The 24,171-nt window shown below is 38.5% G+C and overlaps 2 protein-coding genes and 1 long non-coding RNA gene across 4 annotated transcripts; 2 read left to right on the forward strand and 1 right to left on the reverse strand.

Moving 5' to 3' along the window:
• The first annotated feature begins 1,105 nt into the window (after positions 1–1,105).
• LOC127535046 (uncharacterized) lies at positions 1,106–2,219 on the forward strand. The gene is made up of 2 exons (XR_007943688.1): positions 1,106–1,217; positions 2,088–2,219. It is a non-coding gene; the product is annotated as an uncharacterized LOC127535046 (long non-coding RNA).
• A 772-nt stretch (positions 2,220–2,991) lies between these two features.
• On the reverse strand, positions 2,992–10,341 carry coq9 (coenzyme Q9 homolog (S. cerevisiae)). Its single transcript, XM_022220132.2, has 9 exons — positions 10,217–10,341; positions 9,200–9,455; positions 8,992–9,127; positions 7,789–7,931; positions 6,872–6,956; positions 6,686–6,790; positions 5,254–5,409; positions 4,986–5,039; positions 2,992–3,307 (listed from the first exon to the last, which is right to left on the reverse strand). Exons 1-9 carry the CDS (start codon positions 10,272–10,274, stop codon positions 3,272–3,274), a joined length of 1,029 nt encoding a protein of 342 aa, XP_022075824.1. The 5' UTR covers positions 10,275–10,341; the 3' UTR covers positions 2,992–3,271.
• On the forward strand, positions 10,273–22,308 carry ciapin1 (cytokine induced apoptosis inhibitor 1). Of its 2 annotated transcripts, none has more exons than XM_051951837.1 (9): positions 10,273–10,398; positions 14,193–14,355; positions 16,025–16,168; positions 16,824–16,903; positions 18,264–18,432; positions 19,675–19,751; positions 20,111–20,232; positions 20,394–20,475; positions 20,564–22,308. In XM_051951837.1, exons 1-9 carry the CDS (start codon positions 10,273–10,275, stop codon positions 20,672–20,674), a joined length of 1,074 nt encoding a protein of 357 aa, XP_051807797.1. In that variant the 3' UTR covers positions 20,675–22,308. The 2 variants fall into 2 exon arrangements, with proteins under 2 accessions (XP_051807797.1, XP_051807798.1); XM_051951838.1 differs by lacking the exon at positions 10,273–10,398 and adding an exon at positions 11,945–11,999.
• Positions 22,309–24,171: the final 1,863 nt, after the last annotated feature.

Consider the following 24,171-nt stretch of genomic DNA (forward strand, 5'->3'; position numbering starts at 1 on the left):
GAAATTGCTCATGTATTTACCACAGTGGTAATAGCGTGTGTAGTTGTTGGTTGTACGAAGCGTTTTGAGAAGGGATCAGGCTTGAAATTTCACCGAATACCGATGTCAGGAGAGAGAAGATGGCGGTGGCTAAAGCCATCAACAGGAAAAATTGTACCCCAGTAAGCAGCAGAGATCGTGTTTGTGGCTCCCACTTTTCTTCAGGTAAACTATTCAACAGTTTAGCATGTTTAGTATGTCTAACTTTGAGCGTATTTACCAAAAGATATTGATTTTGTGTCGCATCCTTCGCGTGAAGCGATCTCTACACTTTTGGTTTGGTTCAGTGTTGTCATGTGTTACCGATCGCTTTTTAGGCGATGAAAGTATACTAAAGTCGAATGAAGCATATTCAATAACATCTCCTTAAGCCAGTAGCCTCCTATTTGTAACCATATGTGTTTCTGTATGTGTCTAGCGATCGTTTTTTAGAATTGTCCTATTTTCGATCACCAATGCTGTGCGTCTGTTACTGTTACATAGAAGCCATACTGGAGACAAAAAATACAGCAACTTCTTGACGTTTCTTTGACATCTTGTTGAAGATTAACAGAAGATATATTATTTTTAATTCATAATTATATATTTTTGGGTGGGTGAACTGCCCAGCGGTGTCAATCAATCAAAAATAAATGTCGGTGAAGGAAATGTCCGGCCAGAATGAAGGATCGTCAACCCGCCCAGTCTTCAAATTGTAGGGATCTGGCAAGGTTTTACTGTTTCCCTGATGTCTCAGCTTACTCACGTATATTTGTCGGGCCTCAGGTGATAAGGATTGAGCATAATCGGACAATTTCACGAAAGGATAGTTCGCATTGCTATCATCAGCCATTGTTCCTCTGGTTCCTCTTGCCAACCAGCGCCGTAATCACGTGACTTCGTGACGTCACTATTTGTAAACACTGGCGTCTCCCATAAATACACAAGTACGATTTTATTGAATTAGTTGATTGAAGATTTCACGTTTCTGTATTTTTTTAACCCCAGGCAACAAACTACTATTTTGGCCTACACATTGTTCCTTTAATTTTTTTTTAAAAAGTAAAACATCACATTAAAAGCCTGACGATAAGTCTGCCACCAATGAAATTTGAGATGGGCGTGGTTTTGACCTTTGGTCTGGGGCAGGGGCAGTCCTTTTTGGAGCCAAGCCGGCTTGGACACGCTGCTAACAGAAGGTAAGATAAATTTAACTTTTTAACATGCTTAAATTTAAATAACTTTGTATAAAAATATCTGTGATGTGTATTAATATGCAAAGAAGCATATTTAATTAAGTAAAGACACTTTTTGTCTTTATTTATACATACTAAACTGGTAGTTTTTCATTCGTTGCCTCAGGGCAACATTGTGCAGTTGGACCACTTTTGTTTGAACAATAACATACTCATGGATGGAGATGTGCTGGGATGCATAGTTATGACCATTATCATTTTTTTGCTGTACTGTCTACTATTACTCACAGTAAATGGATGCACGGACATTCTAATGGTGTAAGGAACAACATTGAGCAGTTAGGGTCATTCGTTCCAATAGTGAGGACAGTGACAGTGAGGAAGAGTCCATCCATCCATTCTCTATACACCGCTGGAGTCTATCCCAGCTGACTCGGTGAAGGCAGGGGACACCCTGGACAGGTCACCAGTCTGTCACAGGGCTCCATATACAGACACACAATCACACTCACATTCACACCTACGGACAATTTAGAGTAACCAATTAACCTCAGCATGTTTTTGGACTGTGGGAGGAAGCCGGAGTACCCGGAGAAAACCCACGCATGCACAGGGAGAACATGCAAACTCCATGCAGAAAGATCCCAGGCCCAGGCCGGGATTTGAACCGGGGATCTTCTTGCTGCAAGGCGAAAGTGCTAACCACTACCCACTGTGCATCCCAGTGAGGAAGAGTGGACCCCAGAATTAGGTTTCAGGCAGAGTTAGCAGATCAGGGTTCAGTCAGTAAAGTAACATGTAATGAACATGTGTGTGTATGTGTGCATCAGTGTATGATCTAATTTTATGCTTCCTGGATTCTTTTGAAAACAGGTGGTCTGTCTGATGAGAATGAGTCAGTATATGAAGAGGAAAATGAAGATGACAATGATGATGTGCCACGCTTACCCCGGTGGAGAACACCCCACAGTGCCGTTTGTTGAAATAAAACTTCTCATGAATTTATTTCTTGTTTGTTCCTCATTCCACTTATTATAATATAGGAAACCTTGGTGTTTTAGTACCCTCATTGCATCTTGTTGCCCTGAGACAACAAACCAAAATGTGGTGGGGGGATGAGGGGGGGGACATGTTTTATGATTGATATATTACCAAAGACCTCCAAGCTCCCACAAACTAGAGTGAAATATTTTTTTCCTCCAAAATTAAAAATTCATGCCATAGAGGGTTAAAAGAAAATACCAAAAACTGAAAATAAAAAATGCAAACCTGAGAATTTTGGTTTTAATCATTTCAAATTAGAGCAAAACAAACATTTTGCTTGAGCTTTATGATTGTTCATAGATTCTTTAAAGAAACTAATAATCAATATAATGATGGATTTCCTGCATTTATTTTGCAGTAAATGGTTGTACTTTGTTCCAACAATTCACAACAAATGAAATAATGAAGACACAACTCCTTTATTAACATTGGTGGCTCATAATAAAATAACTACACTGAAAATAAATTTCACATTGAGTAATTTTTCAAGTAAAGTGCCAAAAAGTTAGTTTTATGTTTGCAAACATGAATTTTATTGCTTTATAATCATCTTATGTTTGACTTAAATTGTGATTTTTCAGGGATTTCTGCTGTTTTTCAAGCTAAATCGTCAAATTAGGAAGTAAATTTAAACACTTCTTATTAGTTATTTAACAAAACAGTGACTTACAGCAGGAAACTCCTTACACTGCAGGGTTTCAATTTAACTTAATAATTCAAGACCACAAATCGATAAATATACAATAACTACTTTATTGAACTCTTATTTGATTACAGATCGACGCATCCTTCTGTACAAAGGACGAAAAGTGAAATCTTGGACAGTGAAACAGTTCAAAGCCACTGTGGACCTGTGACGTCCGATAACATGTTCTTGCTCAACAAAAAGCCCAAATTCAACAGCTTAGAGGCATTTATGACAGTTAATCAGAAATAGGAGCAGAAGGAACATTGATCTTCAGCTCAGCTTGTGGGTTCAGATGGTCGGTGTCAACGCGACAGAGTTTTCCAGATCATCGCCTCTGGTTCAACCCTGTGAGGTTCTTCAGCTGGAAAACAAGACATAGAAAATATTGTCATGAAGAAAGACTTAGAATCCATTTTTAAAAGCATTTTCACTTTTATACACCTCAGTTTGATAACAGCCCTGCACAAAACAGCTAAACATTAAAACTATAGGAGGCTCATTACATCTCACATCGTTCATTTTTTAGAACGAGTTCTGCTCAAACATTTCTGATTCACATTATTTAATACAAGGGGTCCTCGGTTTACGACGTCCTCGACCTACGGCGTTTCATCGTTACGTCAGAACTGGTTACATGAAGCTAGTTGGCGACCAGAGCGGATGAATACGCCGTCACGCGGTGAGCGGAGCCTGCTTTGTTTCCACTCTCTGGTTGTACGCCGCCTTGGATTGCGCTACATTCTCTAACTTTTTGATCTTCATTATGGCTCCCAAGCATAAATCTGACTCTTCTGATGCTTTGTAGAAAAGGGAAGCTGTCTCCATGAAGGTGAAAATTAGAAAGAATAAAACGCTCAAGTTGCAGAAACAGTGCAACATATTTTGCTCTCTTTTTGTAAAATGACTCCTACATGCATTAAAGTCGCTGGTATTCATGACTTTTCCAAAGAACTGATCGATATCGTGATGCATGTAACGGCTTTGTTTACATTTTGTATTATTTTTATAGGATAAAAATGGATACTTAAAATGGAAATGAAATCAATTTTAGCTTTCTAAATCAAACATTTTCTAACCACTTTGAAACTCCAGAAATCGGGTCTTTTTTATTAGACTATCCAGCAATAGTCTTGTTATGAAAGTTCAATAAAAACAATTTTATTTTTATTTTTGTTACCACATACTTCATATTTAATGTATTCTACATGTTTAGTTTTGCATTATTGTGATGTTCAGCTACATATAGTTCAGAAAATATCACTAGTTGACGTCTGCTTTATCAGTTTTTTAATTAATGTGAGCTTAAAGATAAAACTTTTCATGACCACGTCTTATTTTCCATATTTCAACTCAACCATAATCAGAGATTGTTTGATCTACCTGTCTAATAGTACAGACTTTGAATCACTGACATGATGAGAAATAACAGAGAATATTTCAGGTTTTTGTCTTTAATAGTTCCTCAGATACTGTTGTTCAAACATAACCTTAAATTTCAACAAAGAGCATGATAATGCCACCACCATGCTTGAGGGTTGGTTTGGTGTTCTTTTGATTAAACGTTTCATCTTCTCTCAAATGTCAATGTACAAAAATAAATAAATGAATAAATAAATAAAGCATGCTGAAAATTATTTTGACATCTTCAAGCTCTGGTTCTGCTTTAAAATGATCTGATTTATGGAAACTAACTCCTCAGGTTCATCCTGTTACTGTGACAATAATCCAGACAGACAAACTTCTGTACCAGTGTGTCTGACAGTAAGCATTAGATTAGTGGGACAACACTGCCACCATCAGGTCAGAGTGGAAATTACAACACTGGCTTCTATAATTCTCATCCACCAGATTCATAATTAACAAAATTCTGGATAAAAAAACATTAAAAATCTAAAATATCTTGTATATTTTTTGAGATTTTGACATCAGAATCTTATCATAAAAACAATAAATTTAAAGTTTTAAGTGCAATGTTTTAAAAAGAAGGATAAGTTGAGGTTAAAACTGAATTTAAAGATGAAAACCAGTCATGAACTCACTGTGACAGCAGCTCCCATGAGCCCCTGCACCACTGCTTCACCCGTCGACTGCACCTACACAACACAGAAACAGGTAAAAAGCCATCTGATTGGGCGTTTCCACTCCCTTTATTCTGCCCTCCTCGTGTTTTTTTGTGTCAAATGCATCTTCATCTCTCAGTCTCGAGGTTTATTTTCTATTCAGGACGATACAGGCAGAAGTAGCAGCAGAAGGAGGTCGGTTATGTGTCTAATCCACAGATTAAACTCGGGTCTTCCTGCTCTCTACCTGTTTGGCTGAGCTGGCCATGTTGACCACGTCCTGGATGCGATTGTCGAGGAAGCTCCAGGTGTCCTGGAAGTCTGGGGAGGAATCCTGGAGCATCACCAGCTCGGTGGTGTTATAGATCCCCGTCAGCACCGCCCGCTTGGTGTACCAGTTCATCTACAACACAGAGAGGCTTCACATAGAACAATATCTCATTGTTTTACTGCAATATAAAGCCCTGCAGCTCTGTGGAAACAAAATGAAGAAATGTTCTGTTCATCATCTGTAGAAAGAAGTTTCTCCATGCTGAATGTATCTCCAACAACTCTCTCCTCTGTTCACTGTTTCTGATCCATGCTGACTTTTTTTATTGATCCAGTAGCTTTGATTTTCCTCTCAGTCTCTCTGTGGAAACACTGCCTGCAGTTCAGCCTGAAAATTCTCTGAATTTTTGTCATGTGGCTGTTAGTCACAGCTGAGTCAATAACTTCACATGAGCATCGAGAAATGCAGAGTATTTGTTTTTTATGGGATTCATTTCGTTTAAATGATGTAATTTTGTCACATTTTTAAATGACTCAAGCAGAATAACAAGCTTGTGAAGAAATAGCCCAATTTTAGACTTAGATTAGATTTTTCTCATAGAACTCCAATTTACACATGAAATGGTCAAAAACGGATTATTTTTTCTGTTTCTACACTGTCTGGCTCTGAAAAATGGCATAATTTTAATAATTTTCTTTCTAAATAATATGCCTTTCAAATCCAGGAGTTGGCTTTGGGGTTTAAAGGGTTAACTAGTCAGAGTCTGTGCAGCATTAAACAGCTTCATGTCAATAAAATTCACTTTTAAGTTCTTTTTTTTAAAACATCATTTAATACATATTGCTGAATAACATGGATGTTGTATTGTAATGAGATCTGTTGTTTAAACTTTGGAAAGTTTTGTAAAATTGTCCAAAATCCCCCCACAAATGGGGGAAAAAAGTTATCTTGGTTGATAACATCTATATAAGAATTAAAAAACAGTAATATGAGAGCTACAATAAAAATAAATTGTTAAACTGCATTTAAAAATAGAAATTACCTTTAACTGTATGCTATACGATAATAACGCTTGTGCTTACATACTTTTAATTTGAAATATAACGAAATTTATCTTCAAAGCAGGTGAAAAGTGATGATAAAGTGTCTTAGAGTAAATAATACAACATTTCAGTTATTTTTGGTGCATTTTGGTGAACTAAAGAAGAAAAACATTTTTTCTCTTGACTGTTTCCTGGTTAGTTTAACAGTATCGTTGTCGCTGCTGCTCCAGTCGATGTTTAAACTGTTTAATGGAGCTTTTCCTCAGAAACGGGTATTTTATTTTTTCCATGGCCGTGCTGCTGTTGTTGGAGGGGGGCGTAACCTGGGAGGCAGCGGGTCGTATATTAAGGGAGGATCCACTCACGTCTGTGGACCGGTCTCCAGCGTAGTACCAGATGTCGTCCACCATGGAGGACAGGTGCTTCAGGCAGTCGGGGATGTTGTGGGGAAGGAGAAGGATGCTCATCGCCTGCAGAATCAAAGTTTAGCATCATGTTTTACTTTCAGTTCACCTGAAACTGAATCTGTTCTACCTGCAGCGCTACTTTACCTGAGGCCAGGTTTCTATGTAGGGGATGTACATCCGTAGTCTGGTCTCTACTGCCTCTCTGAGGAAGTCAGCAGTCTTCTTTGGTCTAAAAAAAAAAAAAAAACACAAATCAAAGAGTAATTTGGACTCGATTTCAACATCTGACTATCCTCAAGTTAACAGACTGCGTTGAAAACTGAGAAATCTAGCCCTACAGCATCAGTTATCATTGAGATCTAGCTCCACAGCATCAGTTACCATGGAGATCTAGCTCCACAGCATCAGTTACCATGGAGCTCTAGCCCCACAGCATCAGTTACCATGGAGATCTGGCCCCACAGCATCGGTTACCATGGAGATCTGGCCCCACAGCATCGGTTACCATGGAGATCTGGCCCCACAGCATCGGTTACCATGGAGATCTCGCCCCACAGCATCGGTTACCATGGAGATCTGGCCCCACAGCATCGGTTACCATGGAGATCTAGCCCCACAGCATCGGTTACCATGGAGATCTGGCCCCACAGCATCGGTTACCATGGAGATCTAGCCCCACAGCATCGGTTACCATGGAGATCTGGCCCCACAGCATCGGTTACCATGGAGATCTAGCCCCACAGCATCGGTTACCATGGAGATCTAGCCCCACAGCATCGGTTACCATGGAGATCTGGCCCCACAGCATCGGTTACCATGGAGATCTAGCTCCACAGCATCGGTTACCATTGAGATCTAGCCCCACAGCATCCGTTACCATGGAGATCTAGCCCCACAGCATCAGTTACCATGGAGATCTAGCAGGTTAACAGACACTATAAACTCTGGATCTAGGCTCAGCATACCTGCTAACACATTAATTCCATTTCATTTCTATCAGTACTGTGCTATTGTGCAGTAAATCCATGTCCAGGTGACTGTCTGTCTGTGAGGACACGTACTCAGTCTGACCCAGCTGGACCTGCTTGTGTTGTTCAGCCAGAATCTCCGTCAGCTGTGAGTTGCAGTGAGCGATGAAGTGAAGAACCAGATCTCCAGCTCCGTTGTAGAACATCCCAGTGGAGGCAGAGGACAGACCCAGAGTCTGGAGCAACAACAACAAAAACAAAGAAAAAGGTTGAAGTTCTTAGATTATTTGTTTTACAAAAATGTATAAAAACACTTTGTCTCAACGTGTTTAACATTTCTCCAAATGCACGCAGATGATACTAATTCGAGGATAAGATGACAGATCTCCATGTTTTCAGACTTTTTCTCTCTATTCTGCTCATCCTCTGTAGAAAGATGTTTCTCCATCCTGAATGTATCTTCCAACAACTTGCTCCTCTGTTCACTGTTTCTGAGCCGTGCTGCATTTATTTTATTGATCCAGTAGCTTTGGTTTTCCTCTCAGTCTCTCTCGTCATCTCAGTTTTATGTTTTGTTTGTCACTTTATGTGCATCACTTTATGTCTAGTTTTTGTCTTTCTGTGTCTGTTTTTCCTCAGTTTGTGTTTTGTTTTTGCTGTTTTGTCTCATTTTTGTCATCATGTTACTTGTTTGTCAATTTGTGTCTCATTTCTTGCCTTGTTGCTGCTGCTTTTGTGTCTCGTTTGTGTTGTTTTTGTGTTTTGGTTTGTTGTTTTGTCTTATGGTGGTTGATTTGTCTCCACATATTAACGATATAAAACTATTTCTGTTTCCAAAACAATGTCTGCAGTTCAACTTGAAAACTCTCAGAACTTTAGTCGCCTGACTGTTGGTCACAGTCGAGTCAGTCGTCGATTTCTAGTTTCACCGAAGAGCTCAATATTTTTGTTTTTTTTAGAGGATCTGGTTACTGCAACAGTTAGTTTTTTTCGCAAATTTTGAAATAAAACATGTAGAATAATATCACAATTTTATGTTTAGATTTTTTGATGAATCTGAACGCCACACATGATCTGACATTTTTAAAGCTTTTCTGGCCGGTAAATGGTGTCATTTTGCTGATTTAAAAACATGTCGGTTTGTTTTTCCCACTGCTGGTTCTAAAAGACATTACAGGGCGAGACCAGAGATTTATCAGGTTTTACTTCATTACTTCTGAATCCAAAAAACATTACAGCCTTGTGTACTATTTTCAAATACATCAGCGATTAGCAGTAGATGGGACAGCACCTCACCTCGGCTCCGGCTGCGATCGCCTCCATCGACCAGCCGTGCAGTGGAACAAACTCCAGAGCAGCCGTCAGGATCCGAGACTGAAGCTGCTCCTCGGTTTCGTACTCTTCGCCGTGTTCTCCGCTCTGGTCCTGGTAGCTTCACACACAAATGGTCAGGGTCAGTAAAGCTCCTGAAGCTCCTCTGCTTCTTCTAAACACTTCTACTAACCTGGTGTTTGGCCGTTCAGGCTGCTCTGCTGACGGATCAGACGCTGAGTCATGCTGGGAAGCTTCTGCTGCTGTGTCATGTTCTGCAGAGTGAGCCTGGTAGTGCTCGTGGTAGGTAGTGGATGAAGAAGAGGAGGAGGAAGAGGAGGACGGAGGTTTGTCAGATTTGTACTCGTCCTGCAGCCTCAGAGCTGCTCTGTGGAAACCTCTGTTCAAGCTGCTGCACTGAGGGTTCACTGCCGACGGAGCAGCAACAACTGGAGCGAAGAAACATCTGGATTAGCTTCTAAAGGTTCAGGAGACTGACTCTGACTATTGGACAGAGCTACAAAAATAATAGATTTTCTACTTTATAGATCAAATAAGTAATCAACTAACAGAGAAAACAATCAACAGATCAGTCAGTAATGAAGATAGTCATTGGTTGCAGCTGCAATAATGAGTTAGTTTGCAACTTCCACAGTTACAAAGCTAAAAAAAAAGAAAAAAGCATCAAAAATTCACATTTCTGCTTTAAAAAATGACAAAAATAATCATTTCTGATCAAAACAATATCGACAGTTAATCTAAACAGTGAAACTTTAACATGAATTTACTCCTACATGTAGAAGTAGTGTGTAAATGTCCTGACAGTTTACAAAAAAGCTAAATATACAGTAGAGCTGGTTTATGAAAAACACTGACTGCTTGCATAACAGTCTCCAGCTGCAGCAGCCTGTTTACATATTTAACCATCAGTTTATCTGTTCAGAGTGAGCTGCAGCAGACCGATAAACTCCTCTAACTCTCATTTAACCTGCTAATAGGTTAGGTTTTTAAACTAGTGCAGAGCTATAGTCTCATATTTCTGTCCTTCATGATCACCTTCTCTGTGCTGACATTAGCACCTAAAGCTAACACTAGCTCTGACCTACGAGGCTAAAACCGGCAGAACGGACGGTGCAGGAGTCATTTAACCATTTAACGGGCTATCCGTGACTAACGCGGCTCCCACACCGGCTCGGCGGCCCGGTCTTACCGCTGCTCAGCCCCCGGAGGGTCCTTCCAGCCCGCAGACCTCTCAGCAGCGCCGCCATGTCCAGCTGCACCGAGCGGTCGCGTCACTCTGCTGCGCCATGGCCGAGCTGCGCCTCGACGTCACTTAACTGCGACTCCAACAGAAAACAAAAACAGGAGTGTCGCCTTCATTCACAAATGCAGGTACTTTAAATCTAGACCCTGTTTTACTCACTGGAAGAATGAGTTCTTACTTTTTTGTAAATCTTTAAAATTAATTGAAAATAGGAAAGCCCTTCACTTGTTTTCTTTATTAGATAAATTTGATTTAATTTAAAAGTCCCTTCACAAATTTATTTTTTATCTATCTCTTTCTCTGTTTCTTCTTCCTTCTCTCTCCCTCCTTTCCTTTTCTATTTGGAATTACTCTGATTGGTCGATCTGTGATGGAAGTTCGTTAATGATGATGATCATACGTGTCTTGTTTGTTTGTGTATACTGTTCTAAATAAATTTAAAAAAAAAGAAGTGTCGCCTTCAAAATAAAATTCGTAGATTCGCTTCGTGTAGAAGCAGTAGGGAAAAAGAACTTGATAGAATTGACTAATATCACTCCTATTATTATTATCATTGTTATTATTATTCTTACTACTACTACTATAATGCGCAAAAATACAGAACTTTATGTCCATAGCTAATAGCAGAAGTTTGTTTTTGTGAGAGTTCAGCAATTTAATAACCAAATAATTGTTACCAAAGATAGTGGTTTGTTATTTCGCCTTGCAGCAAGAACATCCCTGGTTCAAATGCCGGCCTGGGCCTGGGATCTTTCTGCATGGAGTTTGCATGTTCTCCCTGTGCATGTGTGGGTTTCCTCCGGGCACTCCGGCTTCCTCCCACAGTCCAAAAATATGCTGAGGTTAATTGATTACTCTAAATTGTCCGTAGGTGTGAATGTGGGTGTACTGTGTGTCTGTATATGTAGCCCTGTGACAGACTGGTGACCTGTCCAGGGTGTCCCATGCCTTCACCCGAGTCAGCTGGGATAGGCTCCAGCACCCCCCCGCGACCCCAGTGAGGATAAAGCAGTGTATAGAGAATGGATGGATGGATGGAAAGACAAGTGTGCAGTTTATAGCATAATCAAGCATTTACATCATTGGCAATACTGTGGTATTTTGATGATGACATGTCTAATATCCTTGTTTAGACTGTAAATAGCATTATTTAGGGATGGTTTTCATAAATAAAATAACAAAATCATCGCTTTTGCAATTTTCCTCAGAGCTAAAGTCCTTAAAATAGTCTTTTTGATGCATTAATAACATTTCACTCACAAAGTAGGAGCTGTAGTCGTTTTTTTGGTAAGTGCAGAAATGCATTAGATGAGTTGAATCGGCTCTTTAAGGCTTTTTTTACTGGTAAAAACAAATGGTTTGATTATAGTCATGCCACACAACAGGTAATATAATACAGAGATGTCCAAATAATTGCTGGAATTTGCAATGCGGGGGCAGCAGTTTATGTAAATCACAAAAACATATATACACAACGGGATGTTTATTTTATTTTGGTTAATTATCCCATGTTTAAACCAAATGTAAGCTAAATGTTAACCCTGTTTATTTAAATAATAATTCAAAACCTAAAAAGACGATTATTTGCTTCAATAATCAGCGATCAAAATCAATTGTAATATTATCCAAAACAGCACACTAGATTCTCACTAATGTTATTTTGAAACCGGAAACCGAAAGTAGTATTTACATTGTGTAACTTGAAACGCAAACTGCCATCAGTTAGCAGGTGAGTCGCTGAGAACAATCTCTTCCAATTTGCGTTATTCCCATTATTTAGCCTTCGCATGCATTTTAGAAGAATACTACAGTATTGTGAGTGTATTGTGTTACTGTGTAGCAGTGTACCGGCCTCTCACGGTGCTTTTTAACGGCTTTAGGAGCCTGATAACCGCCGACAACCGGCTCCTGCGTCACGCTGTTTGTCCTCAACGAGCTAACCGCTAACTGCTAATTAGTCTGCTAGCTAAGTTAACTTTAACCAAACATCACATTTCTGGACTGTTACATGTAGAAACTGTGATTATATGACAGAGAAACTTCGAGAACATTCTCCAGTTTAGAGCTACTGATGTCATATTTAAGCTAATTTAGAATAATATTAAATATTATGGTTATGAAGTGTTAGCCGTTAGCTTCAGTGTGTTTAAAACAGCAGCTTAATGTTGTCGCAGTTCTGCTGATTTATTAATGTTGTAAGTCAAAGGCTGTGGCTCCAAACTGTGTCCTTGTTTGACTTTTTGTGAGGAATGGAAGAAGTATTCAGAGTAAATACTAAAGTTTAAAAAAGCAGTTATGGCTGCAGCTAACGACTGTTTTAATTTGTAGTTAGTCTGCTGTTGTTTTGTTTTCCATTAATTGATTAATGGTTTGGCCTATAGAGTATCAGAAAATGATGAAACAATGTTTATTAGTGCTCTAGATGATTATAAATGTGTTGTTTACTGTCACAGAGGAATAAAGAAACCAGATAATATTCACATTTAAGATATCAGAAACTGAACATTTAGGCTCTCAATTTAAAAAAAAAAACTCAAACGATAATCAAAATATTTGGTAATTATTTTTTTTGTAGTTGTCAGTTAATCTTTTCAGCTCTATTTATTAAAATGTTTTACGTCAAAGGTTGTAGTGTCTTATAGATGAACTTAATTCATGCAAACAGAGTGAAAAGATGTTTTTAGACAAGTTTACCAAACATCTTTCGTCTACAAACATGCTCAGATTCTTTTCCCGTTTGTTTTAATCCATGAAAAATGCAGAAAAACACCCAAAGCTTAGGCAAAACCCTGACAGTCCTTGGGTGGTCCAACCGAAGCTCAGACTTAAACCACCTAAAGAACATCTCTGTAGAAACCTGAAGGTGGAAACTGAGACATTTCATCCAGTCTGAGGGACTTTAAGAGGATCTGTCAGGAAGAAAGAGATAAACTTCTCAAACTCCAGCCTGTAATCAGGGTTTTCTGCACACAACAGTAATCATGATCCGTCTGTGTACAGTAAAAACAATGAATCTGTTACTTTATTTAATAGAAAACTCTGCATTTTCATGTTATTTCTGACCATTTAAATCACAATAATGTCTATTTTTTGAGTAAATGAAACTCAAATGAACAAAATGGGGATTTTTTTTCCTTAATTTGCTTTATTTTGCCGCACTGCCTGAGATCTCTTTAAACGAGGGAGGACAAATCTAAACTCATGCCACCATAGGAGCTTCTAAAAGGCATCGAATCAAAGGTCTGAATGCTTTAACGAATGATAAATTTCACTTTTTCATGTTCAATAAACTCGTTTTCACTTTGTTATTGTGGTTCACTGTGGTGTAAGTTTACAACTCGGTGTGCAAAAAAGTGAAGTAGTTCAAATAATTATGAATAAACTGTATTTCATACTTTTTCTCTTTCTGAATTGTCAGTTTGGCCTCTTTACAAGCAGTCTGAGTCACCAAATTACACTTTTTCTGGGTTGTATAGAATCACAAACAGCAAAGCAGGTGTTTGAACACATTTTAAACTGTCTGCCGATACCTTTTTTTTGTATTATTTTCAGTTCAAAGTGATATAATTTGCTCCAGTTTAGTCTTTTGTGAGCTGCTCGTGTTGCACAACTCCATCCAAAATGGTTGAACTTAAACTGGGCCCCATTTCCTCTGTCGTTGCCAAATGAAACTGGCTTTTGACCTTCTGTTGCTGTAGTTTGAAGCCAGGATCAACCTTTAACCTTCATATTTACTCTCCCAGTATTATTATTTTCAGAATGTAGTCATATAAACGCTCTGCTGCTTTGTTTTGTTCCAGTCAGAGTGTCCTAACTGAGGCTGCAGCAGTCAGCTGTTTGTTCTGCTGAGTCACGGTGGTTTCATTCCTCTCTGTTCTTGTTCGGTTCCTCCAGTCGTAATAACATCCTGTACTTCCTCCAGGTGATCATGGCCGACCTTGGCGTCAGACCGGGCGATCAGGTGATGCTGGTTTGGACTCAGCCTTCAGATCCAGAAGCTTTGAAGAAACATGCAGAAGAACTGGGAGCTGCTGTCGGATCAAACGGAAAAACGTCGGTGGAGAACCTGGAGAGGCTGCTGATATGTGAGTTCAGCTGATTTAAAGCTGTGGTCCAGTAGCAAGACTCTGTTTTTGTTTGGCTTTTTCTATCTCACATGAAGTTAATTATAGATCCAGATGAATATCTAATGGAAACTGCTGGGATTTTATTCTTTTATCATGAAGAAAATTCTGTTAAATGTGAACTTAGAACACTGTGAACTGCTCTTGTTGAATTTCTCTTTAATATTAGTACATTTATGAAGAATATTAGCATTATTTGGGAGCGTTCTGCAGTGTTTAAGATATTTACTTCTACCCGCTACATCACATATCAAACCTGTTTGCCCCCTTTACTTTTCCATGTTATTTCACTTTTAAAGCATATTTTCTTGACTTGTTTTTTGGTTGTGCTCATTTTCAGACGTTATCTTAGGCTCTGGTTTTGTTGTTTTTGTTCAGTTTTTCATTTTTACCTTTATGATACGGTGGCATGCCTGAAATATATCAAATATATATATAAAAAACAAACTATCTACGTGTCAAATGTGCGGTCTTCCAGAGGGTCCAATCCGGCCCTCAAAGTGTAAAAACTCCAGAAAAGAGATTAACTGCAGATTGTAAATTAGTAAAACTATACATTTAAAATAATTTCTAGATCATGACAAGTTGTCTTGATTATAAAGTAAAATACTACTCTCATTTTTGTAATATTTTGTCTCGTTTTTGTTGCTTTTTTTTTTGTCTGACCTGCCGTTTGTTTTTGTTTCGTGTTTCCTTTTTGTGTCACTTGTGTTGTTTGTCTATTTTTTTGTCGTTTTGTTGCTCGCTTTTGTTTTTTGCCTCGTTTTTGTCTATTTTTTGTTGCTTTGTAACTTTTTTGACTAATTTTTTTCGTCTCATTTTTCGTCATTTTGTTTCTCGCTTTTTTTCATTTTGTGTCTCATTTTTGTAATGTTTTGTCTTGTTTTTTGTTTGTTTTTGTCGTTTGTATCATGTTTTTGTCATTTTGTGCTTCTCTTGTCTGGCTTGTGCTATTTGTCAATTTTTTTGTTGTTGTTTTGTTTCTTGCTTTTGTAATTTTTGTCTCGTTTATGTCGTTTTTCCATTTTTTTGTCACTTTGTAACTTTTTGTCTAATTTTTTCTTTTTTTAAATTTTGTTTTGTGTCATTTGTCTGTTTTTTTTCTTTTGTGTCTCATTTTTGTAATCTGTTGTCTTTTTTGTTGTTTTTTTTGTCTTTTTTTGCCTGAATTTTGTCGTTTCAATGATAAAGTAAAATCCTCCGTCATTCAGTTCCAGATATGTGACTAAATGTTGTTCCTTTGTAGACACTCTGTGATCTGTTAGTCGTAATGTGGAAATGATAAACTGAGGCTGAATGTTGCTGAAAGTGAATTTATTTTTCTTAATAAATTTCAGGTTATTCATAATGCTTTATAAAAAATTGAATTCATTAAATGTGAACATTTTCAGACCGTAGTTTTTTGCACTAAAACAAAGGAAAATATTTGGAGTTTATAGGTTAGTATGCTGTGAGTTTTACTGGTCAAATTGGGCTGAATGTGGCCTCTGATCTGCCCCTGATCTACAGTTTTTAGGGTTAAGATCTGCATGTTTTAAACATAAAGAGACTGACTGTTATTCTAAGTGTTAAAAGCTCCAGCAGAGACTCAGATCTCCTGCTGTATCAAACTCTCCTGCTCTTTCTTCAGCCTCTCATCCAGCCTCCTCCTTTGACTGGGTTCTTTCCTGCCTGCTGGCCGACAGTTCGTCCGTCCACAGCTCAGAGACTCTGGCAGAGATCATCAGAGTCCTCAGACCTGGAGGGAAGCTGGTTCTGGAGGAGCCGGTTACTGGTACGTCCACATTCTGCTTCTTACATTAAATACTGGATAAAAAAAATAGAGGCTGTTTCTGTTTTACAAACTTCTACCACACTTGTAAAGACCGTGTTTGTCATGTCAGTCTGTGGTGTTCAGTGACTCCTGGAACGTCAGAAAATCCAATCCTTCATTTTGGTTCTCTTCTCTTAGGCTTTTTGTTGATGTTTTTCTTCCTCATTGTCCTCTGTTTCCCGTCAAAATGTTCTAAAACTCTGTTTTTAATAGAAACTGTGTAAATTATGTTAATATTTTCACACATTTTGGATTGAAGGATGATTGAAAAGTTGGAAATACCAGTTTTTAGCTCTGATATGTATGGCAATTTTATTTTTATTTATTTTTTAAGACCATATCTTTCAAGCCTGCCAGCAGTTTTGGTGTTCACGTGGTTAAGTGACAGTTATAATTATCAGAAATGATCTTTGAAAGCTAATTTTTCCCCAATATAGAGCTACTAAACTATAAAAACACTCCAGAAGCTTTACATGCTGTTTAACATGGATACAATTACCTCCAAAAATGGAACAAAAACAGACTAAATAAACTCTTCGGTGCTTATTTTTGAATCCCCTTTGTTTTAAATAGCAGATATACGTGTGCAGCTCCGATTGTTTTCTGTGTGTTTCAGTTACAGAAGCTCAGACTGTTAGAACGGCTGAGAAGCTGATGTCGACTCTGAAGTTGTCCGGATTCATGTCGGTGACAGAAGTGAGTGAACGTGTTTGATAAAGTCTGATGAAAGGAAAACTGAGCTGTGAGAGTTTAACGAGTTTATTTTGGGGTCTAATGAGAGAATATGGAGCAGCACCGGCTCAGAGTTGTTTTATTCTATATTAATTAATAACTAAGTTCTGTAGATTGTTTTGGCTGAATTTTCTGACCTGAGAATTCTCAAAAAACATCTAATGTGGAAACACGTTTTAAGAGTTCAGTACATCAAAAATGAAGATCCTCCTTACATGATCTTACCGTCAATTTTAGGGCAAATATCTCTGAAACGAAACGTTGTCAGCAAATAAAAAAGTTCTACATTAAAAGATTAAAGCCTCAAGAGTGTTTAACTGTTGATTATTTCTGTAGAAACGTGAATGTTGAAGTAATGATGTTTAAAACTCTGTTATACCGAAGGTTCCTGTTCTTAAAAGTCAGAAAAATACTAAATAAAATCGACTGTTACAGATATAGGTGGAACTTTTTGTCAGATTTTTTTGTCTCTCTTTTGTTTTGCTTCGTGTCTTTTGTCTCATGTGTTTGTCGTTTCCTTTTTGTCTCGCTTGCGTTATTTGTCTGTTGTTTGGTTGTTTTGTGTCTTGTGTGTAATTCTTTTCTCTTTTTCTTTTGTTTTGTGTCGTGTGTCTCATTTTTTTGTAGTTTTGTTTCTTGGTTTTGTCGTTTTATAATATTTTGTCTTGTTTTTGTTTTTGACCTTTTTTGTCTGACAAGGGACGTTTTGTTGTTTGTCCATTTTTTGTTACTTTGTAGCTTTTTTGTCTATTTTTTTTATCATTATGTTTCTCGTTTTTGTCATTTTGTCTCATTTTTGTAATATTTTTTCTTGTTTTTGTTCCTTTTTGTCAGACTTTTGACTTTTTTCTCATGTTTTTGTCATTTTCTTTCTAGTTTTTTTTCATTTTGTTTCCTTTCTGTCTTCGTTGTGGTGTTTGTGTTTGTCTGACTTTTGTCATTTTGATCATAAAGTAAAATACTATATTGTGTCTGGGTTTTCTGCTGCATGCGTTGACTTGTTGCAGCATCACAGCTTTGAAACCACATTTCTATCTGTGCATCAAAAAACAGAAGGAACAACATCTAATAATAATAATAATAAAGACAATAGTGTGTCTGGTTTCAGCAGTTTTTCACTTAAAAGTTGTTAAAGGATGTCTTCAACTGGTGAATTGTATTTTTGTGAAATTTAAATTGAAACATTTGTTAAATATTTGACAAAAGTGATTTTTTTTTGCACCTCCGTTTGTCTAAATATGAATCAGAAACACATTTTAGTGTGTCTTTGTCTTTATGCCAGTCTGAGCTCCACTTGTCTCCTTTTTGTTTTCTCTCTCATCAGCTCAGTAAAACAGAACTCAGTCCTGAAGCCTTAAACTCCCTCCAGACCTCCACCGGTTACCAAGGAAACACTCTGACTAGAATGCGCATTTCAGCCTCCAAACCCGACTACGAGATGGGATCGTCCAGTCAGATCAAACTGTCCTTCGGGAAGAAAGCAGCAAAGCCAGGTATGAGTTCTGCTGTTTTTAAAGAGAATTATTCTGGAATTAGTTTTCTGATGTTTGTGGACGACTAAACCAAACTTACTGAACCGCACATCTGTGTCCAGCAACCTAAAATGTTCTGAATATAACAAAAAAAATAAGAATTTCTTGTTTTTTCCTATTTTAGCTTTTTCTTTAAAAAATGTATATTCCTCACCTACAGAAACCAAAACCCTTAAAATCAAAATTTAAATCTGGATCAGAAACTCTCAACAGAACCTTCTCCAGACCAGGTTTGCACCGCAGCATCCGTTACTATGGAGATCTAGCCCCACAGCATCGGTTACCATGGAGATCCAGCTCCACAGCATCTGTTACCATGGAGATCCAGCTCCACAGCATCTGTTACCATGGAGATCCAGCTCCACAGCATCTGTTACCATGGAGATCCAGCTCCACAGCATCTGTTACCATGGAGATCCAGCTCCACAGCATCTGTTACCATGGAGATCCAGCTCCACAGCATCTGTTACCATGGAGATCCAGCTCCACAGCATCTGTTACCATGGAGATCCAGCTCCACAGCATCTGTTACCATGGAGATCCAGCTCCACAGCATCTGTTACCATGGAGATCCAGCTCCACAGCATCTGTTACCATGGAGATCCAGCTCCACAGCATCTGTTACCATGGAGATCTAGCTCCACAGAATCCGTTACCTTGGAGATATAGCCCCACAGCATTCATTACCATGGAGATCTAGCCCCACAGCATCCGTTACCATGGAGATCTAGCTCCACAGCATCCGTTACCTTGGAGATTTAGCCCCACAGCATTCGTTACCATGGAGATTTAGCCCCACAGCATTCGTTACCATGGAGATTTAGCCCAACAGCATTCGTTACCATGGAGATCTGGCCCAACAGCATCCGTTACCATGGAGATCTGGCCCAACAGCATCCGTTACCATGGAGATCTGGCCCAACAGCATCCGTTACCATGGAGATCTAGCTCCACAGCATCCGTTACCATGGAGATCTAGCTCCAAAGCATCCGTTACCATGGAGATCTAGCTCCACAGCATCCGTTACCATGGAGATCTAGCCAGGTTAAAAGCGAGTCACCTTCCTGACACTCTAAACTGTGACTTTCAGCTCAACCTGCCTCACCTACCCACTCATCTGGCTTTGTACTTCATCCCTCTGGTCTGTGTTTTATTTCCAGAGTTGACTTGATGCTAATATTCCCTAAATTCTGTGTTTTCAGCAGAGAAACCTGCTCTGGATCCAAACACGGTCAAAATGTGGACGCTGTCAGCCAACGACATGGACGACGATGACGTGGTGAGTCATGGATTAAGAGTCTGTTAGATTTGAAGTGAAGTAGTGGAATAAGTAAAAAAAAGACATTCTCTGTCTTTTATTAGACACTTTTCATTGACTTTGATGGAAAATATGAGATTTATGAACGAGAATAAACAAAAAGACAACTGTGATGCTAAAAAAGATTCAGAAACAGATGAATAAATACCCAAACTATGAAATAAAATAGTAAAACATCTGTCTATAATAAGTTGCATTGAAATAAACACTACAGTTGAATCTGCATCTCTAATCTCAACAAAAACTCAACATTTTGACCTTCAGAAATGTAACTGTATAAATATCAGTGAGGTTTATCTAATAAACCGTCTTATCTTCAGGATCTGTTGGATTCTGACGCTCTGCTGGACGAAGACGATTTAAAGAAACCCGATGCAGCGTCTCTGAAAGCTCCCAGCTGTGGAGAAGGAGCCGGAAAGAAGAAGAAAGCCTGCAAGAACTGGCGAGTTTAACACCGAAATGTTTGATTTTTATGAACAGAACAGTGTCTGGAGTTAGCTCAGTCACTGATTAATCATTAAAACTCAATAATTAGTCATTTCGTATTTATTTTCTACTACTGTTGGCTTTTATTTCATTTTGTATTGTGTGTACTTTGTGCAGCACGTGTGGTCTGGCGGAGGAGCTGGATCAGGAGAGTAAAGCCAAACAGAAGACAAACCTGCCAAAGTCTGCCTGTGGAAGTGTGAGTATTGTTTATTTACCACTTTGTTCTGGTATTTCTGCTGCTGTTAAAGTCAACTGGAGAGTAAATATTGTTGTTTGTTTATCAGTGTTACCTCGGCGACGCCTTCCGATGCGCCAGCTGCCCGTACCTGGGGATGCCGGCCTTCAAACCCGGAGAGAAGATCCTCCTGGACGACAAGACGCTGACGGACGCTTGAAATGTTAAACGTCTGCTGCTCCAGATCATTCCGTTCCTTCATCTCGTCCTCCTGAAGATTAAAGCCGAGATTTCACAGCGAACGTGGTCGAGACGTTCAGAGATCGGTGAGAAAACGACGACTCGTTGCCCAGAAGTTCACCAGAATCACCATCAGATGCAGTTTAGTTTGAGAGTTTGAGGAAGAATTAAATGAAAACGTTCCACTTTTCCTCCTGCTGATGTTAAATATGCAAAATGTGTTGAGATTTTAAAGGATAATTCTGCTGTTTTTAAACCTGGACCTGAATTTTCCAACTTTTTGTGGCTCTAAATGATTAAAAAATGTTTGAATTTGGTCGAATATTGAGCAAAAACCAGCAATAGTTCTTGTTTCCGTCCAGTCACGCCAACAGAAAAACCTTTAGAGCTGATGATTGGTTTCAGTGTTACTGTGAAATATGCAAGTTATGATGTGGGAATCTAAAAGATAATTCAGTTGTTTTTCAGCCTGAGCCATAATTTTCAGTCTTTTTGAAAATTATGGAACACAGATTTCATTTAACAACTCGTAGAAATAAGTTCAAAGTGTTGTTCCACCTTCTCAGATTTACCTCAGAGTTTAGTTATTTGGGACTCAAAACTAAGTTCTGTGGAATATCTGGGTCAAATTTGGATCATTTCACATTTTTAGAAGTTAAACTTTTGTATTTTTACCCTAAAATAAACCTGAAATCTCTCATTTTCTAAAATGTTTTCTTTTTTTCACACGCTGCAATTTTAACTCTTTTTCCCTCAAAAGAGTGACAGATTTTTTGAAATAGTTTAATTTAGTAGTCGACAGCTAATCAATCGTTGCAGCTCTACAGTTTTGCCTTCTTTAATTTTTAGAGCCATGAAAGACAGAAAAATAGGAATAAAAAGATTTAGAACGACCAGAATTATCCTTGAAGATGCAGTCATGTTTCATCAGCAGGAACAAAAACAATCTGTTGCCCACAAACGTTATTTGAAGTATTAAAAAGCACTGAAATGCATTTATTGGTCTTTATTTACATACGGAGCCTAGTAAAGATGAAAACTTTGGGAGAACGATGATTGTAAAGCAGATTTATTTACTCCAAATAAACAATTTTAACACAGTTTAGGGTGAAAATGCTGCAGATTTAACAGAATTCAGAGATGTTGTGACACCCTGTGATGCATTTATTGACTGATTTCCAACAGCATCGAGCTTCTGGCTGTGATATCGGGTTATTTTTTCTGGTTTTTGTGTCCAGCGAAGGGAAATAATTGGATTAGCGGGCATGTTGAGGCTAAAATCTGCCTGTTAGCTCTTCATGCTGCACATATAACCCTCTGTAGATGAGGTTTGGAGTTTAAATCACTTGTAAGATTTTAAAAATGAATAATAATCAATGCGTCTCATCATCGCTCTGTTTCCCTAAACTGCATCGGATGGAAGTAAAACACTGAGGGGAACCGTAAACTCTGACCTTCATGTGTCTCCATGGAGGAATCCACAACAACATGATGTTCACCGTCTACGATTCAGCAGCAAACTCATGCTTATTTATGTATATATGAAGACAAAGGAGTGTTTCTGTCGCCATGTTTCATGTCTTTCAAATAAACCGAAACCAGATTCCAAACATGTCCCTGTGTCACTGTGTCACTAGTCCGTCCATCCATCCGTCCATCCATCCATCCATCCATCCATCCATCCATCTTCTTCTGCTTATCCGGGGCCGGGTCACGGAGGCAGCGGATGTTTGGTAGTTTACTATCAAAACGAAGTTCTGTTAAATATTTTGGTTGACTTTTGAGAATTTCATGCCTCCACACTTGGAAATTTTTGTTTCTTCACCCTCATAAAAACTAGAAAGCCAGTTTCAGGGTTCAATATCTCCAAACTAGAAAAGCACTCAGAGTGCAGACCTCCGCCAAGGATAGAGGAAAACAGGAAACCCATGCAGTAAAGGACCATGAGCTGGAATCAAACCTGCGTCTCTGACACAGTTGTGTTTATGAATCACCTTCTTAACCAGTTGAGCTATCTGGACACCTTGTTCCCATTTGTTGGACGACATACTAACCTATGATATTTTCATCATATTTTGGACCACATAGTAAAACATACTAAAAAATTCAAAGTGATCCAGAATCCAGGATCCTTTCTGGATTGCCACCAAAATTAAATCAGCTCTTCCTCTTACCATAGTCTACATCCCCTCAACATTTCATCTGAATCTGCCCAGACGTTTTTGAGTTATCTTGCTAACGGACAGACAGACAAACGCTGGGTGTCACATAACCTCCTTGGCGGAGGTAATAAAACTATAACGGCCATGAAATGTGGTGAGGACAGAAAAGTTTCCATCAGATCAGATCCCGAGAAAATGGGGAAAAGTATAACATTTCCAATTGCCAAAGGGACAACGAGTTTATACTTTTTTTTATCTGATCTGTAGCTCAGTAAGTTAGGCATTTACTTATGGAACTGCAGGTTGATGGTTCAAGACCAGACCCTTCTTAAATTTTCTGAAAAACTTAGACAAAGAAAAAAAAATTCCAGTGGTGGGTCTTGATCCTGCTACCTTCCACTTGGTGGTCTCTCTTCTTACCCCCTGAGCTAAAGCTGGGGAACATAATCTGCACTCACTCAGATACTTATTCTTCTTTTTTTATTTTTGCACATTTATCATCTATTTCTGGTCATTTTCAAGTTTGTTTTTTTTAAACTTGAGTCTTGACTCGACCATTTTTCTCAGGAGGTTGGACTTCAGCCTTTGTGCTGGAGGGTTGAACCCTCAGTTCCAAGACTTTCCAAAGCCTCCAGACCTCCCAAGTCCTCAGGACCTGAGCTTTCACACAGTCTGAGGGCTGAAATGTTCTCAGTCTCACAGTAGATCTCTGTTAGTTTGAACCTTCAGACAGTTTGAGGGCTGAGGTTTTAAAAGTTTCTCAGTACTTCTGTGTTTGAACTTTGTGGTTAACAGAAGCCTTAAAACTTGTGACCATGAGTCTTGATTTCACATTTAGACCATCCATCTGAGTTCTTCTCAGACCTTCACCTGTGGGTTCTTTAGAAATCCTGAACAAACTTTGATTCTCTTCACTGAACAGTAAAGTTTGTGGAGATCAGAAGGTAACATTAGTTTGATCGATGCCTTCAACTACTAGTAGACTTTATCTGGAAAGCAGTTTTCTGAAATGAGCTCTGAGTAAATCTGTCCACAGTCAAACCAAGAACACAGAAAGAGGAAATGTTTGAAGAAACAACTTGATGTTTTCATTTCAGACTAGAAAACGCTTTAAGACCTTTCTCTGTTTTTGCTCTTTTTGATTATTTTATCGTCTCTTCTGTTTAATTTGATCTTCTAAAGTGTAACTGGTGTCTTTTCAAATGTTTTGTCTTTAGTTTGATTCTTCTTAAATGTTTAGTTTTGCTCTTTTCTCACCTTTTATTCTTTTCTAACGTCTGATTTGATTTTGAAATGTTTTGTCTTTTTAATGTTT

The sequence above is a fragment of the Acanthochromis polyacanthus genome, chromosome 8 (assembly GCF_021347895.1).
Source record: "Acanthochromis polyacanthus isolate Apoly-LR-REF ecotype Palm Island chromosome 8, KAUST_Apoly_ChrSc, whole genome shotgun sequence".
Classification (NCBI taxonomy): domain Eukaryota; kingdom Metazoa; phylum Chordata; class Actinopteri; family Pomacentridae; genus Acanthochromis; species Acanthochromis polyacanthus.